General features: G+C 38.8%; 1 protein-coding gene across 2 annotated transcripts in view; it reads left to right on the top strand.

Annotated features, from left to right (window-relative positions):
- The window catches only part of aff2 (AF4/FMR2 family, member 2), a 261,030-nt gene that overhangs the window by 148,838 nt on the left and 93,234 nt on the right, over positions 1 to 18,958 (top strand). For both annotated transcript variants that reach the window (XM_053631672.1, XM_053631673.1), the window contains exons 5-7: positions 5,326 to 5,412; positions 9,608 to 9,644; positions 9,828 to 9,882. In XM_053631672.1, coding sequence (XP_053487647.1) covers positions 5,326 to 5,412; positions 9,608 to 9,644; positions 9,828 to 9,882 — 179 coding nt within the window. The remainder of the gene's footprint in view (positions 1 to 5,325; positions 5,413 to 9,607; positions 9,645 to 9,827; positions 9,883 to 18,958) is intronic.

An 18,958-nucleotide genomic window follows, 5' to 3' on the forward strand; every position in this document is an offset into this window, starting at 1 on the left:
TTTATGTTTTGTGAGAGTTGTTCACGAGTCCCTTGTTCGTCCTGAGCAGTTAAACTGCCCACTGTTCTTCAGAAAAATCCTCCAGGTCCTGCACATTCTTCACTTTTCCAGCATCTTCTACATATTTGACTCCTTTCCTTTGAACAGCGACTATATGATGTCGAGAGCCATCTTTTCACACTGAGGACGACTGAGGGACTCGTACACGACTATTACACAAGGTGCAAACGTTCACTGATGCTCAAGTAGGCAACACGATACATTAAGAGCCAGGGGGATGTAAACTTTTGAACAGGATGATCGGTGTAAATTGTCATTATTGTCATTTGTTTAAAGATCTTTTTTTTTTTTTCCATTTAATACTGCCCTTCAGACGCTGCATAATATATTTACATGTTTCCCAGAAGACAAAATAAATAAAACAAAAATTTTTTCTACATTTACATTCCACAAAATAAATCTATCTCTAAACGAATAAAAAGAATAAAAATCAAACTGTTGGCAAATCGCTGTGGTGTAAGCGGAATAAAGCACTTCAGGATGTGATGTTTCAGGGAACTTCTCTGTTTACTGATTACCTTCCGGTAACATCCGGAAGTGTTTTGTTCTTTACTTGGAGAACAGGGAAATGGAATTCCACCCAGCGTATAAGTGTTACAAAATAGGGGTTTTAAAACATGACAGCTCTAGTTTGTTCAAAGAACAAGCATACCAGGCCATTAAAAGGGAAATCATATTTCTACCTTGCATTGATAAACTACTGGAGGCAGCTGCAAGTATTTATCTTTGAAACATTGTGCAGACCCACTGTAGTTTTTGTGTAACTGGGTGAAGTAGGGGGTTGGACCAGATGTAAGCTGCTCATGGATTAATGCGGTCTGACTCACCTCATGCATGCTGATAGTTAAACAGTGCATCACAAATGTGTGTGTGTGTGTGTGTGTGTGTGTGTGTCTATGAACATAGGAGCAGCAGATGATACATGCATCTTCAGGGCATTTGGGAAAGAGCATACACACACACACACACAAATATAATGCTTCACAAACTGTCTAAAAGGATATATCATACCTCTTTGTTCTACTATGGACCACTCATCTAGCTTATTATAGTATAGTAGCTATTATTCTATCTACTATTATTATACTGTATGTTTATAGTAACATTATATTTTAAGGAACAAATAACACGCTCGCCTCACACCTCCAGGGTTGGGGGTTCGATTCCAGCTGTTGCCCCGTGTGTGCGGAGTTTGCATGTTCTCCCCGTGCTGCGGAGGTTTCCTCTTCCAGTCCAAAGACATGCATGGTAGGCTGATTGGAATGTCCAAAGTGTCCCTTGTGTGTGAGTGTGAATGTGGTTGTGCCCTGAGATGGATTGACACCCTGTCCAGGGTGTACCCCACCTTGTGCCCCATGCTCCCTGGGATAGGCTCCAGGTTCCCAGTGACCCTGAAGGATAAGCGGTATAGAAAATGGATGGATGGATGGATGGATGGACATAAACTAAGGGGTTAATCAAGGCCTTGTTATCAGTATAAATAAAGCCATTTCACCATTTATAAAGACCTATTATGCATTGCGACATAACTGCAGATCTGTTATATAAAAATGAGATGAGTAATAATTGCATTATTAGTGCTATTAGTAAATGTGCAATAAGTACTTGTTGTACAAATTACAGAGCATGAAATAACCTAATTTGAGAATTTATTAGTCTCAATTCTGCATGTTAGACCATTAGGGTCTTGGTATGGGTTGAAGAGATCTCGATGTTCCGATGTTGGTGTTCGTCAGACAGGCTGTGAATGAAACAAATTGGCCTATGTGTGAACTAACTAAGGAATAACACACTACAGTCCAGGCTTTTAGATGAAATTATACAAAAATGTGGATTATTTTCGAATAACGGCATGGTCTATTGCCAAACAATTCCGAATTCAGTTACTAATATATTTTTGTTATTCATTACGAAATGAGATATTGTGGGTTTTATTGGTTTAGATTGACATTTTAATGCTATGGAACATGCATGAGACACGTTTGTTCTTGTTATCGCTTGCGTTATAAACATTTCCTATTCGCCTGTATTCTCTCTCTTGAAGTTAATGCGCCAAAAATAATCATAAGCTTCACCACATCAATGATCATACATTTTTCCTTGTTGAATAGCAACGTGTTTTATTTTATTTTATATATATTTTTTAAATTAGTAGTCTTAGATCATGTGGAGCGTCTGCCATACACGAGCTGTTAGAATATAGAAAGAGTAATGTATTAGAATGAGCACGTTTATACAGTATAAACCTATCGTTTATATTACAGCTGCAACTCCTGTCTGCCTGAGCAGTTCAGTTCAGTATATCAAATGAATCCACACATTCTGACCAATCAGATTTGAGAATGTAGTGTAAACTTTTGAACTGGTTCATTTGTGTAAACTCGGTTATTATTGTGTCTTGTGGACTACATGTAAACATCTGTTATGTGAAATAGATTATTCTGGGCAGAACTAAATAAACAACACAATGGAATTTTTATGATTCTTTTCTTTATTATTTTTTTTTTAATTATTAACATTTTGCAGATTTCGCAAGGCATATGTAAACTTCCTCAACTGTATGTCAGTAAAGGTCCTTAAATGTGCTTAAAATAAAGTGTTACTGTATATTTACTGTACTTTTTTTATTACAACACTTTTTTGATGTAAGAAAATGGAAATAAAACTTAGGGTATTTTTTGAGAAATTCAAAAATAAATAAATAAATAAATAAATAAATAAATAAATGAAAATAATACAAGGGTTTAGGTTGGATTATGCCCTAACCCTGACATTAGCCTCCATAAATTTTCACATGAACTGATTTTTGCAAATTGTTTAAAAAAAAAAAAAAAAAGAAAGAAAGGACGCCGCTTTAAATTGCATTTCGATATTTGGATCCAAAGTCTCTGTCTGAGAGGAGTGAGATTAAACTGTATGTGTGTGTGTGTGTGTGCGTGTGTGTGTGTGTGTGTGTGTGTGTGTGTGCTCGGATGAGTGCGTTTGGCTTCGAGGGCCACGCTCTGCCGCTCTTAATCTGATTCATTTACAAATCAAAGCTTACAAAAAAATGCCTGGACCCCCACTGCAGCTCAGAAAAATGAATGAATTTGTGTGTGTGTGTGTGTGTATGTGTGTGTGTGTGTGTGTGTGTGTTGTTTTTTTTTCCTACAATACTCTATTGTTAGTCCAGAATACTCCAGTGTAACCTGGGATATTCTTGAGCTCATGACTTCATTAGGCAAGAATGACACATGATCAGAGAGAACAGCTTAGCTGAGAGATGCTCGCTGTTTGTATCGCCAATGTAATCCAATGTAATCATTTCAATATTAGACTTTTCATGTTGATAATCAAGTAACTGTATTTTCCAGACTTCTAGAAGTTCTCTTTCTACCACATGCTACAATTTGTACACTGAATAGTAACTTATTATCACTTAAACCTAATAGTAATATACCCACGTTAACACTTTTACGGTAGACGTGCTACTGCAGGAGTTACGGTAGTATTAAAATTATTGTAATCTGATAAACAAATTGGAATTATAAAGTACATTATAAGGTCTACAACTAAGGAAGCAGCAAAAATTACTGAACTATGAAAATATTAGAAAGGAAAATAATAAATTAGACTACACACTTTGTTCATGTTTGAGACTCAGTAAAAACTCTAAATATATATATATATAATATAATATACTATGTATTTCTTGCCCTTTAAATATTGCCTTGATTTGTAAGTGTAGTCTTTTTTGTTTTAAGATTGGGTCTCTAACAGTAAGTGGGTTTGACATACTGCAGGTTCGAGCCTGCCCCCCATTCCCGTGAATGTTCACGAAGCTCCGCCCCAAGCGTCTATGAGGACCCATAGAGCAGAGTGTTTATAAAGTAACTAACAAGAGGCGGATTCAAACACAAACAAGCATTCCAGACTGGAAGCCAGTTTTCCGAATGAGTTTTCTCAGCCACTTAATACACTTGTGCTGACTTCATGACTTTTATACAACCATTATATTTTAATCATGCATTACGTATCTTCCAGATTATATGAACAAGAAATAAATACGACTACTACACCTTTAAGTGTCGGTCATTTTTATTATCAGAAATCGTTCATCAAACTTAGACCTTACACAACAACAGCAACAAACAGAGGTGTAAAGCTTATATCTTGGTGAGGACCCAAATGTCCCAACATGGATAGAAATATATCTGATAGTTTTGTGGGGTCCCCATAAGGAAAACTGTTCTTTGTTTGTTTGTTTGTTTTTAAAACAAAAACTGCAGCTTTGACTTATAAAACACTACAAGAGGCAAACAATTTCATGTTGGTTACAGAGATTAAGATTACGGTTAGATTTAGGTGTAGGCATAGCAGTAATTAAATGCAATAATGATTATGTCAACAGAAGGTCCTCATAAGGAAAGTATGACAAACCTGTGTGTGTGTGTATGTGTGTGTGTGTCTGTGTGTGTACACGCTTGATTCAGGGATAAGAGAGGAAAATGTGTGCTCTAAACACTTAACCCTACAAACCCACGCACACACACACACACCCCACACACACACAGCGATATGCACACATGCACATTCACTCAGATAAGACTAATTCAGTAGATACACAGATGCATAAACACACAAGAATTTCTCTACACTCTGGAGTCTAATAGCTTTATGACATGTTGCTGTATCAGACCATACACCCAAATGGTAAATGGAGCACTTGTATAGCGCTTTCATCCGAAGCGCTTTACACTGGTTCTCATTCACCCATTCACACACACACTCACACACCAATGTATGTATGTATATATATATATATATATATATATATATATATATATATATATATATATATATATATATGTGTGTGTGTGTGTGTGTGTGTGTGTATGTATGTATGTGTATGTGTGTGTATGTATGTATGTATGTGTGGGTATATATATACATATGCACGTGTGCACACAGAGTCTGGAATCAATCAAAAAGGCCTCATGAAAGACAATCTTTGAGAGCGAGAAACGTGCGGCGTACAATTACACAGAAGCTTAAGGAACTGATTACACGCAATGCTTTTTCATCTCACGCATGAATATGGATGAGTTTCTATTTGCTTATGAGCAGCAGTAATTACAGGATTCTTCTGCCTCCATCTCTGTAGGTATTTCATGCTGATGTTGATATTTAACACATGCAAACAGTGTGGTGTGTGTGTGTGTGTGTGTGTGTGTGTGTGCGCATGTATGCAGAAAGGTAACCTGTGTGAACATTGTTGCCTTACAGGAAATGACCCATTCCTGGCCTCCTCCCCTCACTGCCATACACACACCAGGCAAAGCAGAACAGACCAAGTTTCCCATTCCCAACAAGGTGACACACACACACACACACACACATTTGCACACCTGCATTTCCATATAAAATATAACTGTTATCTCCATCCTTGCACTTTTAAGCATTCTACACTTATGCTGAGTAGTATTTTTTTTTTCCAATACACTTTTAAATGTACATTTTAAAGTTGTACATGTGGGATAAAGAATTATTTTAGAAGAACTGGTGTAAGCCATGGCCAATGAGACGTCGTGATCCTACTAGCTTTAGTATTAATTAGCCTAACTGTTATTCACATTCACATTTTTAAATGCAGGTCTCTGTGTAAATATGTACAGTATTGCTGCATAAAGTCAAGCTATGAGCCATGCATTTATTTCCAATTATACAATTACAGTACATTTAAAGTTTTTGAACTTTCGAAGTGTTATCACTTACGTTATAGTAGCCGTAAATGTACGGAACTAGAAATGTGCCACAACAATTCGGATCTAAAATGTCTAAAAGTCATGCCTTTATTTGAATCTGTAAGTGAAGTTTTGTAGTTGAATTACGTCCGATTACTACAGGATTGTAGGCTGTGATACGAATTTGCATACAAAGTTTTCGAAAGATTCTAGAAGATATAGAAGATTTGAACTGAGTTCCATTGTTTGGTTTCAAATTCAGTTCTTCAAATTCAGCTTTTCTCCATCGGTAGCTTTGTTTCCATCCAAGTTCTTAATGAATTTAACTTCTGTAAAAAATTTGAGTATCGCTTAAAACATTTTCTAGTAAAGTTTCCATTCCATGTGTTCAAGAGAACAAAATCGACACTTCTGGGGAAACGCGCGCAAAGTCGTCTATCCAAACACACCTCTCGCTCTCGGCCATTTTCCCTTTTCTGAGCCAATTATCCAATCACACGATTAGTTGAGGTAAAATCACATGACTTTTTTAAAGCACATGGAGGAATTTATTCGATAAATGTGTTTCCATTGTAGTTTCTGCGCATAAACTACAAATCAAATAAATAAATATTTTATTATAAATAAAATTATCTGCCTCAATTGAGCGCATAAGTTTTTATGTGCATTTTGGAGATTTTATTTGCATCTGGTGTTTCCATCCAGCGTTTTTTTTTTTTTTTTTTAATTTTTTTTTTCATGCGATATCCCAAAATTCACCAAAAAATACCTGGATGGAAACAATACTCAAAACAAATATGTAGTGTTTTGAAAATTCGAATCGAAATCGAAAGAAGTGAATTTGAAATCGATTGTGCCAGCAAGTCTCGATGTGAATTTTCTACACCTGCTTATTATGATATTTTATTTGAAACATGGAATACATGGAAAACATGGAATAGAAAACTTTACGTTAAAGTGCAAATGAAGGCATCGAATTCAGATTTGTACATTTTAAATTCAGATTGTAGTGGCAGTCGTTCCATATATATATAAATATATATATATATATATATATATATATATATATATATATATATATATATATATATATATATATATAAACACTTGTCATGTGACTGAGAAACAGAGTCCTATATCAACAAAGTCCCGTATCACGAAAATATATAATTTTTGTTTGTTTGCTTAGTTTTGTAGGCTTATTTTATGTGGAGTGTCCGCCATACAAATCCCGTTGCAAGTTAAAATGGAAACATTTTAGTGCATTAAAATCAAAATGTGATTTGAATTACAGCCGCGAGTGCTGTCAGAGCTGCTGTTACAGAAAATTAATCAACACATTCTAGACAAATAGATTCGAAAAATTCAACAGGCAAACAACAATTAATAGTTGTTAATGTTAAGTTAAATTGTTAATGTTTTAATTGATGGTGTTTGAAGGAAGTGAAATTCACTTGATAAGATTTCGCTAAAATTTGCTTGAAAAAACAGCTGGAGTCAGCCATGATACAGCGCCCCCTGGAGTAGAGAAGGTTAAGGGCCTTGCTCAAGGAAAACAGCAGCAACTTGGCAGTGCTGGGGCTTGAACTCCCAACCTTCTGACCAGTAACACAGAGCCTTAACCACCAAGCCACTACTGCCCCTGATGAGCAGTCAGACAGTTTGTTTATTAAAATGTTCATACAACCAGGTTTTCATGAAGGATACATCCAAAACTACCCTCAAATTTGTCCAAAATAAAGTACCCCAAAAGCCAGCTGTCATCCAATTTGGACAGCTTTTTTATCTTGTAAATGATGCCCAAAAATGCTGTCTCTCAAGGTGGCTTCTCTCCAGTTGGAATGAAATGAAAGTCTTCTACTTTCTGAGCTTTCCAGCATACACACTCGTAAAACATTATCAAGACAGTTTATTTTCCTCACACTGGACGTATTCGAGAACTGTTTTGTGAAGTTTTTATTTCAGTCGAACTCTTGGCTGTTGTCATAACTCCCGCCTGTCTCTCTTTGCCCTCTGATGTCATCTGACAAGCATCCAGAGACGGCGTCAGGGGCTCGGGGGCCAAAGCGACGTCACTGGGATGATCTGACAGAAATATTGGCTAAGGCGCTGAGGTTTGGCAGGGATTTTCTGCCGAGAAGATCTTTTGGCTTCGCTTCATGTCGACATCATCACTGAGTTAAATCTATCGCCGCGTAGACCGTTCCTGAGCCCGATTGGAATAGGGCCAGTCTTAGTGTAGCGTTTCTGTTCAGTTCACTGTGAGGCAGTGAACATCTCGTTGACCCATATCTATCATTTCAATACAAATTTTCCTATCTGTATTTTAAATATTTCATTTTTTTTCATTCTTATGATAGGTGTGTGTAGTGGCAGAAGTGTAAATAAAGCAAATTAAATTCATCTGTTTGGAGCTACACATGCATTTTAATGCATTTTGTTGTTATCAAGCAAAAATAAGTTATTAAAGGTCATTACCTCTAATACTTAAAACATAATTTCTGAAATATAATTTACATCGCAATGCCATTAACTCTTGAATCTGATTGGTCAGAAGGTGTGGATTAATTTTTCTATAACAGCATCTTTGCAAGGTTTATATTGACGCATTTGTTGTAATACGTTATCGTTTCCATAGCAACAGCTACTTCACACGTTGGGTGCGCAGAGAAATATACGTTTAGCGATACACCGATAAAAAATGTGTCGTTTAAGAAAGAAAATATGTCATCGTTGATAAGTTTATTTAACATTTATGGATGGAGTCTCCAGTGTCAGCGCTTTGTAACAGTAAAGAGGTAAAGAAAAGTCCACAGGAAAGTCCTTCAGGACTTTGTGGGTTCTTTGTAACAAACTGTATGTTTGTCTTATTACCGTCAATAGAACATATGAATATGTTTCGCGAACATTCAACAACATTTAACGTAACTATAAATGGATAAAAAAAAAGTATGGGGAAAAAATTGTAATTGTTTGCAAATTGCTGTGGTGTAAGAGGAATAAACCCCTTCAGCATGTGCTATTATAGGAAAAGAATCAGCTTTGTACTGGTAACAGCATCACACTGCCCTGGCATTGATTCATTTCCTAGGACAGCGTGCCCCGAAGTGTTTTATTCCTCACTTATCCCAGCACATGTTGCGGAAAAATCATTTCAGTATTGTTTGGACCCGAGCTAAGCATCATCATTATATTATTGGTTTGATATGCATGTTGCCAGATTATTAGAATATAACTATTATTAGATGGATTTTATGTTGAAATAAAAATCATCTACCTGTAAGGGGATATCCATGTGCAATAATAGCAATAATAATCCACTATGAAATAATGGGGCTATTAAAATGAATCATTGTGCTGAAAAGTGTCACAATTTTGCCTGCGCTCATGCCTTTCGGGATGTCATCTACTATGTGTGTGTGTGTGTGTGTGTGAGTATTCTCAAGTTCCACTCAAATCCCATGACACTTCATTGTCAGTGTTAAAGCCTCTGTTATTTGCCTTGTAATAGGACAAGGTCTGATTGGCGTTGGTTGACCCAGGTGACACAGCTAATAATAAAGCTCACTCTATAAATCCTGGTTTAATGGTGCCGCCTACGAGCATAGTCATCTCTCCACTGCTGTCTCACCAGAGACAGTGTAATGCTTCTAATTGTATTAGTGTAAAATCAATTAAAGCAATCAGTAGGAATTGTGGCTATCCACAGCTCCTCCACGTGTGTGAAACGTTGAGGTTGTAACATTGCGTTGGACAATAAGGTCATAATCTTAATATCTCTCTCTCTCTCTCTCTCTCTCTCTCTCTGTCTCTCTCTCTCTCAGGACCCCCAACACGTAACACCAGCGTACAATGGACAAAGTGAGTACAAACCTCCATCCACATCATGTATATAAATGCTATCGGTGATTTCATGTCACAAACCAAGCGCTAATGGCTGAGAAATGAAAAGGCCAATGTCATGCCCCGTGCCAGGCTGCAAGCTCTTGGCCAGGGCTTAATCAAAAACCCTCTCTAACATCTCTGCGTGCTTTCTTTTGGCAGAGCGCTGCAACGTTCCTGGTAACAAGCCCTCGACCAAGCCAGTTCCACAGAAGTCGTGAGTATTCATTCGATTAATTATTTGAGGAAAGCGCCACGGGGAGATGGAGAGACGGGGAAAGTATCATGTGTGTGCGCTCTGCAAAACAAGTCCCCATGCTCACCTCCCAGCGAAAAAAAGAAAGAGACGAATAAACAATGATGCTGGCACTGCTTCACTTTAGCGCCTGCGTTGCTGTGAAATACGCTGACAGACAGGTGTGTGCTGTACCTCTAGTTTAGATTTCACCAGCACTGAAACGGTATAAAGTGGCATACAGGTTGTGATAAGCTCTGTATATTGCACTGCTTTGTCCTGTGTATTAGGAGGAATATGTATTTCAGCCCAAACCACTATTTGAATATGATTTGTATTTGCATTGATTTGATTTCGCATGATTGGTCTTTATAATGAATTATAATTTGTTAGCTTTAAGCAACAAGGTTTGCACTGTAGTTCACACAGGACTCTTAGACAATGTGTACTCATATAGGGATTACACACTTTTAAGGCCTTATGTGCAGTTAAGTTGCCAATTTGCACTGATTCATGTGATAATTACAACCAGGAGTATTCGTGCAGCAACATATCGGCGATATACTAGACTCCTATTAGCTGTTTACTTCAATGCTTACCATCTTATCTTTCATACAGTATAGCATCATATTAGTCTTTATATGTTTCATTTCAAATCTTGCTTTTGTGTTTCAACGCACTACATTTGACGGCACAATCTGCTTCTTCAGCCTGCATTTTCTATCCCCTGATTTATTTATTTTTAAAAAAAAAACAGTTTTAAAGGCAAGTGCTTGTCTTTAAAGATGGCGGTCTAGCCGATATTCAAAAGCCCTGCCTTGGACGCTTCTACTCAAGAAACGTCTCGCAACTTCGGAGGTATGCGCTACATCCAGTTGATTTGCATAATCTGGATGGGAAGCCCTGAAAAACAACTCAAGCACATGTATAACCAGATTCTGAATGCAAGGAACTTTCCCTGTGTAAATATTACTGTATTTTTGAATACTGCCCTAAGTTCTGTAGTCGCCACATGCGTAGCACAACTCTCATACTCAAAAACTACTAATTTACCATTGAATCATTACATTAAATGAGTTTTTTATTGTTTTTCAAATATTCAAATATTAGAATAATAATCCTCCGGCAATACCGCATGTATGCACGTGTAGTGCCATATAACGGACGTGTATAGGTGTGATTAACAGATATTAAGTCCCCTTTACCTTGTCATAACACAAACAGCACCTTAACACAAAGATGGATTTTTCCCGAAGATCGCAAATATGCATAAATAGCATATCCTTCCAATTTTCTCTGCAAATTTGTCAATGTATCAGCAGAACAGCATGACCGAGACCTCAGTGCGAATCATGATCATTCATTAAGGAAATATTGCCGTACTATTACAGAGAGAAAATGTAGCCTTTAAGGTGCAGTTGCCTTTTCATTTTTGATTCTCGGTATTTCTTGACCGTGTCTTGCTTCTGTGAAACTGTTAACGAAACAGAAACTGTTCCCTTTATGCACTCGCACTGAAGTGCGAGCATGTTCAAGACAAAAAGCTGGAGCGAAATTGTAACCGGCAGATTTTACATTCTAATTCTAACGTCCGTGTCCTAACGCTCAGCCGAGCGAGCGTGAGCTGCAATCTGACTGGCTAAGCAGAAGTGACAGATCAAGATGAATTGAATCAGAGCTTAATGTGTCTATCAGCTCACTAAAAGAGATGTTTTCTCATAAAGGCACGAGGGTTAAAGGGTCAGAGCCGGCAACAATAAAGAAGAACGGCGCATTGTTAGCTGCTGAAGCAAGCTGAAAAGAGCCAGTTATCTGCCGATCGGGCCACAGACTGAGAAACGCACGTCTTTATTCGAAGGCCAAAGGGCTTTTTCATCAACATCTGTTTGATTCTCTTCCGCCACCGTGCTCGCGCTCGGTTTCTTTTTGCCCACTGAAGTCAAGATGACTCGGCTTTTGTTCCCCCCAATTGCTCACCAGTTATTCGAGGGAAGTCTTCAATGATTTAACCAAGTCAAAATATTTAGAACGAGACCGCCTCGGGGCGAGAACATCGCTGTCGATACTAGCTTTGTCCGAGCACACTGACTATAGGTCGAGACGTGAGTCTTTGTTTCCTTCCAGCGTTAATAACACGAGATGAACAGCTTAGGCAGAAGTGAGTGCTATGCTACAGCTACAACGCTGCTAGAGTTTTAATAATCAGAACTACAAAGGTCTGTGAGATAAAATGTGCCTTATAATACTGCCATGATAGATCATTTCTTTATTTTGTCACACTGGATGTCATCATCATCATCATCATCATCCTGTGATCTGCAACCATGCCTAAGCGAGATACGCTATTGGAAAGACGAGGCAAAACACTTCCCATTCCATTAGATTATTGGTGTTGCCTCTCACAAGTCTCTCATCGTTCAGCTGAGTCATTTCCCTCCAAGCGTCTCACAGACACTTTAAGAGTAAAGCAGCGCATTCTGACACACTGTCGTTTAAACCTTTAACGCTTCAATCTGTCCCTATTGAGCCACAATCGTCCATTAGGCAGAGGGTGCAGTGACATTAATTTGAAGTTTACCGTGTTTGGAAGTCATAAAATGGCACTTTTCCTCTGTGGATCGACTCTTCCGTAAGCTCCTCGCAAAGTGCTGGTGATCAGCACCGTAATTTACTCCAGACCTGACATTAGTCACACTCAGACCTTGCCATTCTCCCTGACTGAGGGACAGTGAGGATAACAATGCCTGCCATTTGCACCCAGATATCTTCTGGTGTTTTCAGACTTGTAGTACTAGACATTTAGTCACTACAATTCTGCTGTATATGTACTATCTAATATGTTCCTTGGATTAATGCAAAGGGGGAAGTTTTGTTGGCTTAGTGATTAGTACTTTTGCCTCTTATCACCTGGGTTAGGGGTTCGAATCCTGCCTCCGCCCTGTGTATGGAGTTTGCATGTTCTCCCTGTACTTCTGAGGTTTCCTCCGGGTACCCCGGTTTCCTCCCCCAGTCCAAAGACGTGTTGTAGTGTTGGTTGGCATTTCCAAATTGTCCATGGTGTGTGTGAGTGTGTGTGCAGTTGTGCTCTGCAATGGTTTGGCACCCCGTCCAGGGTGTCCCCCGCCTTGTGCCCCGAGTTCCCTGGGATAGGCTCCAGGCTCCCCCGTGATCCTGTGTAGGATATGCGATATGAAGGATGGATGGATGGATTCTTGAAAGGAATTTGTTACAATTAATTACAAATTCATCGAAATTATTGTGCATCGTTCAAAAACTCATTCATTCATTCATTCATCTTTAGTTGCAGTGGATCTGAAGCCTATCCCAGGAACACTGGGTGTGAGGTGGGAATACACCCTGAATAGGATGCAGGTCACATAACAAGAAGTAATGTTCTAAAATCTTCTTACCCCCAAACGTGAAAGACACCGCACCTACCTCTACATTTTTAACTTAATCTACTTAAGGAAAAACGACATTGCTGCCGAATTTTAAAGCGTTATAAGTTGACATTTAAGGCAATGGTCACCAACCGTGTTTCTGGAGATCTACCTTCCTGAAGACCTTAGCTCCAACCGTAATCGTGCCCACATGACCACCTAATCATTGCCTTATGGAGCTCTTGATCAACTAAAACAGGTGTGTTAGATTTTGGTTGGAGATGAAACCTGCAGGAAGGCAGATCTCCAGGAAGAGGGTTGGTGACCGCTGATTTAAAGCATTTGGCAGAGGCTCTTATCCAGAGTGAGGTACATTTAGCTGAATAGTTGAGGGTTAAGGGCCTTGCTCAAGGGCCCAGCAGAGGCAGAGCTGGGATTTGAACTCATGACCTTCCAATCAGTAGTCCAACATTTTATCCACTGAGCTACCACTGCCCTTACAACGCTACCAGTTTACAGTGTAAAATAAGTTTGATATTCAGCGTCATCCACGTTAGTGTTTGTCTCATCACCTGAGATTAAAGCCTGTCAGGGCATTTAAACATGACCCTCATCATCGTCTTTAAACTTATACTATCTCTGTACATGCTAACATCATTTCCACATTCATTTCTTGTCTCTTTATTCGGTCAAACTTTTTGAAGTTGAAGTGGCAGCCATTTTGACAGCCGGTATCTGATTACAAACTGAATCGATTAGGCTTGTGTTGGTTTTGCTATGGCAGGTAACTATCCTAAAAAACCTGATTAATTTGTACGGGGGGAAAAAATCACACTTAGCTAGCAAGGTTGTAGACATATTTAGGCAGACTGACTGGCTTTACCCCTTTGTTTGGTAAACAACATCCTTGCAGGCAGATGGGCAAGGTTAGAAAGTGTGTGTATGTTTCTGTGTGTGTGTTTTTAAACGAGAGACAGAAAATCTCTGGGTCGTTTTTTGGGATATTTTCCAAAATTCAGCTACATCCGTTGGGTTTTTGCAGACAGCCACATGTATAATAACTGAATAATAAGCCATGAGTTTTAAGAGGTTAAGATTACAGGCAACATTATGATTTAAAAAAAAAAAAAAAAAAACACGAGGGAAAACATCCATTTAGCAAAAAGCGAGCTCAGACTTGCCGCTTTCCCTTGAATCAGATTTACTTAAAAAGATTGATGTTCAGTGCCGTTTTCGTCTAACGGAAAGCTTGTCTTTTATTCCGACAAACATATTCATCATGAGGAGGTTCTCTCGGATGGTTTTTCTCGGAGAGATGTTGCGTCTCCATCCTGCCCCTGCCATAAATTTGCATTCACAACACAGCAAAGTGCTCGTTTTATCCTTGTTAGGCAGGGATCTTAAAAAGCCCTGACGTTGCCTCAGTTGTGAACATAAATTCAGACAACCAAAGCCTGCCTCTGGAAGACAAGAAGAGGAGGAAGGAGAGACCGTGGGCAAGTTTTGTTTTGTTTTCTTTTTTTTTCTTTTTTTTTTTCCAGCCCAAACGTTAATGCAGGCTCTCGATGTGACACTTGAACGGAGCCTGAAACCGGAAATGGCTGAGGGCCAATCTAAATAATCCAGCGGATGGAGGTTGTGTGATGATAGATGGAAGTCTCTGGAGTCCGTGTCTATCACAGGCTTCTTAATTAAACATCCCCGGGGTGAAGGCTGGACTAAGAATGGGAAGGGATGGGTGTTGGGTATCTGTACCCTTTAATAACTTTATTTCATTATGCTTTCTTTCCAATACTGCAGTAACAACCTCAGAGAACCATTCTCGTCGGCTGCCATGTATATACAGTACACACTTGCTTTTCTCTACTGTACGTGTCAAATCTTGTCTTCACAGTGTTAAATTGTGAACCTCTTTTAGACTTTAAATATTTAACCGTGTTCCTTAGGAAGCTTCGCACACTCTCGGCTTCATGAGCTTCACGAAGGATGCTTTTACATGCTTAAGACACGTAACCAAAATTGTCAGCGCATTACAGTTCGTTGCTTTTTTTGTTTTGGTTTCGCATCATGTGCTTTTGTTTACATTTCCATGTGCTTACACTTCTGTTCTAGTCCTGTCATCAGTGTGTTACCCAAGTGTGTGCACCTGTGCTGTGTTAGCTCATCGATTAGTTTGTTGTTTCTCAGTCCTTCCAGAATTTCGCGATTTTGCGATCGCAGAAATTAACGCAAAATCAAGCGAGGAGCTTGCAATTTTGCAAAATTACCCCAGATTTTCTGCAGATTTGGGCCAAGACATGTTATGGGACATCATCACAACACGCATTCAGTCAAAGCCATCTTCGTTTTACGTGCCTCGGACACGAGTACAGTGAAAAAGTCTCTTTTACCAACAGACATAACTGCCAAAGACCGTGCAAAACTGTTCGTGCAATTGCAATTTCATCAATTCAAGTAGCAAAAAAAAGCACAAAAACTCAGCAAGTTGTATCGCGACATTAGAAGAAGAAAAAAACACGACACAATCAAGCATTTGTGGCTGCAACAATAACAAAAAACTCTGAGATTTCCTGTACGGACTGGTTTCTTCATCTCTACGTGAAGTCTTTTGTTCCGTGTGTAGCATTTCCAGGTTGTTGGCTCACACCTGTATTACCGTGTACTCTTGTGGATTGTCCGGTGACGACCCTGCATGCCTGTGTTTAGACCCACTCTATGGAATTTGACTGTGGTATTCAGATTTGTTCTAATAATGCTTCGAAATGAACGAAAAAAAATTTTAAAAGAAAGAAAATGCTGAGTATATCCGCTTGTATCCCTCCTCTACACATGCAGGCCTCACCACTAATCCTAAAATTCTCTCTAAAATGAAAACTGCTTGTTCAGGGTAAACAATTGTATTAAAAAATAAAGCAAAACTGCGTATTATACATGGTAATGCGTCTTGTTTCTGACATCGGTTTAGACATGGACGTTAACTGCACTGTTTACATTTGTTCTACAAACCCAATCTCAACCATAAGTCATTATGAATATGTCTTCAAGACAATCCTTGTGTGTTCAAGACAATCTTGTGTGTGCAAACTTTTAATTGGAGGTGTCTGACATTCTAATGAACCTCTAACCAGGTGTCTGGTTTTCTTCTAATGCCTGTTACGGAACAAAAAAGTTCAAGAAGGTCATCTGAATTGTTACGTATATTGCCTCAGCACAACTACAGGTTGTTTACCTGCAATCCTCGGAAATAGTTCACACTAGCCAGCTAGTTAAGATGGCTTAAATTCAAATGATTTCTGCAATTTCAGACAAAATGCATACTAAGCTGTACTTTTCCTTGTTTCTGGGGCAGTACCCTTATCTTTCGTATCTTATACTGTATAATAATATTTATCTTTTACCTGGAAATGCGGATATACTTTAGTGTACCTTTTAACAAAGATTTAAGGTACATAAATACAGTAATTACCTTTTAGACTAAACATGCACCTTTCCGGTTACAAGATAGTGTACATGCTAAAGCTACAAATTGTGTACGATTGAGTGACAAAGAACGGTAATGTTGAGTACCCTTTCTTCTTCTGTAGAAATTAATTCGAGAAGAATTTAAGAGTAGAAATTAAGCCAGAAATTTATACATAATGAACTTCAACCTTTGTAAGAAAAGAATAAATATACCGTATATTCAATCTCATGTATCCAGAATTTTGACTGGTCAATTGTGCTTGTACTTTATATTAGTAAAGTATATACTATATATAAGTGTATACTGTGTGTGTGTGTGTGTGTGTGTATATATATATATATATATATACTTGTACTTGTGAGTGGCAGAGATATTAGAAGTGTGTTGTATCTCTTGAGTTGCTCTCCAGACGAGTGTAGTGTTGACAGATCTGGAGCAGAGCTGATCTCAGGGCACCACCGGCTAGACGTGTATGTGTATATGTGTGTGTGTGTGAGAGAGAGAGAGAGACACTTGTCTCAGACGAAAAAAAACACACCGTGTGTTTGTTTATCACCACGCGAGTCCAAGTGCATTTCCGTGTTCCTGCCTGTGATTGACACGATGAGGCCAGGCTCAGATGCTTATTTAAAACCTCGCTCTGTTTCCTTACACTTTCCTCAGAGATCATCGGGGCTACAAGGAAGCGCGAGTAAACATCAGGCAACTCGGCCTCCCCTGTACCTCACACGCAGCGTGTTAACTGTTTCCCACTTTAAAACGAGGTGCCGCGCAGTAAAGCCGAAGCCTCAGAAGTTACACGCGTCATGTAATGAAAGAGAACTCTGCTTTACGACTCCCATAACAAGCGTATGAAGAAGCGTACCTTCTTAAAGGTAACAGCGTTCCACACAGCAGTGTGTTCTATAGTATCATAACACGCCAAGCAGACGCTTAGCCCTGGGACGTGTTCTCTTATTTGTTGGAATAAATATTCCCTCCAAATATTCCCTTCTCATTGAGAAGTCCCAGCACAACCACAGCAACCCAGAGCACAATGGTAACAAGCGTCTACTGTGTGGTTACCCACAAACCCCTGCTCCTCCAGGGAGCTTTTTCTCAACGCCGTTGCTCGCCTCAGGAAAACGGCGGCTCCCCGAAGTGAGCTAAACGGATGAAAGCAAGAGCACTCCTAAAACGCTATGCTATATTTACATATCTTTTGCGATGTGATAAACACATTTTATTTAAAAATGCACATTACAAGCTTGACATTCTTCCGGACTGGAACATAATAAAAGCTCTATTAGCTAAAGATCTTTAGGTGACAGTATTAAAATGCTTTAAACATTTTTAAAAAAATTTTAAAAAATTATAGTCTTAGTTTGACATTAAAACAAAACAGGGCGAGCCTGTTGTAAGCAAATAACACCACAAGAGAGAATAACACCACAGGGAGGAAGCCCACAGGGCCGTTAGAAACAGCAACATGGCTCCATGACGCAACTATTGCTAACGATAATAGCCATGCAAAGGAAAAACAGGAGGCTGTTTATCCGTAGGTACAGGTACAAGGGCAGACGTATTCACAGCATAGGTGAAAAGTGTGTTGATGAATAATAAATAAACTTGTGATAAATGGGAATACTGGCTTATTGAAACAACACAAGCAGTCTGATGGGATTTTCACCGAGGCACTACAGGGAGTATTGTGATATTAATGACACTAATGTTTTCTAAAGCCAAATTATCAAGTATCTCTGCACTTTAAATCCTCAACGTATGAACGTATTTCCTTAATAATTTCTGCATGAACAGAAAAAAAAAAAAAACAGAGATTTATGTTACTTACTGTTCACCAATACTCATGACTGCGGCATAAAATCCTGCAGCTTCTCATGTCTTAGTCTTTATTTCCTACTATTTAAGCCGTGCATATTCGCTGGCTAGCAGGCAGCCACTGTGGCGTTCATTGGCTAAATGGCTTGCCGTGGGCCTTCTCTACGGGACACTAGGCATCGGTAATGAACAATGAATGCTCCAGTGCCACAATGCCTCCGAGAGATACCCATTAGAAACTCAGACCAATATACAGTCCAAAATCCATTACAGTTCTTATTTCATGACTTATGAAAGATAGGACTAGAACAAAGATACAGTGGGGGGAAATAAGTATTGAACGCGGCAACATTTTTTTCCCAGTAAATATATTTCCAATGAGGCTATTCACATGAAA

This window comes from Ictalurus furcatus, chromosome 8, assembly GCF_023375685.1.
Source record: "Ictalurus furcatus strain D&B chromosome 8, Billie_1.0, whole genome shotgun sequence".
NCBI classification, from domain to species: Eukaryota; Metazoa; Chordata; class Actinopteri; order Siluriformes; family Ictaluridae; genus Ictalurus; species Ictalurus furcatus.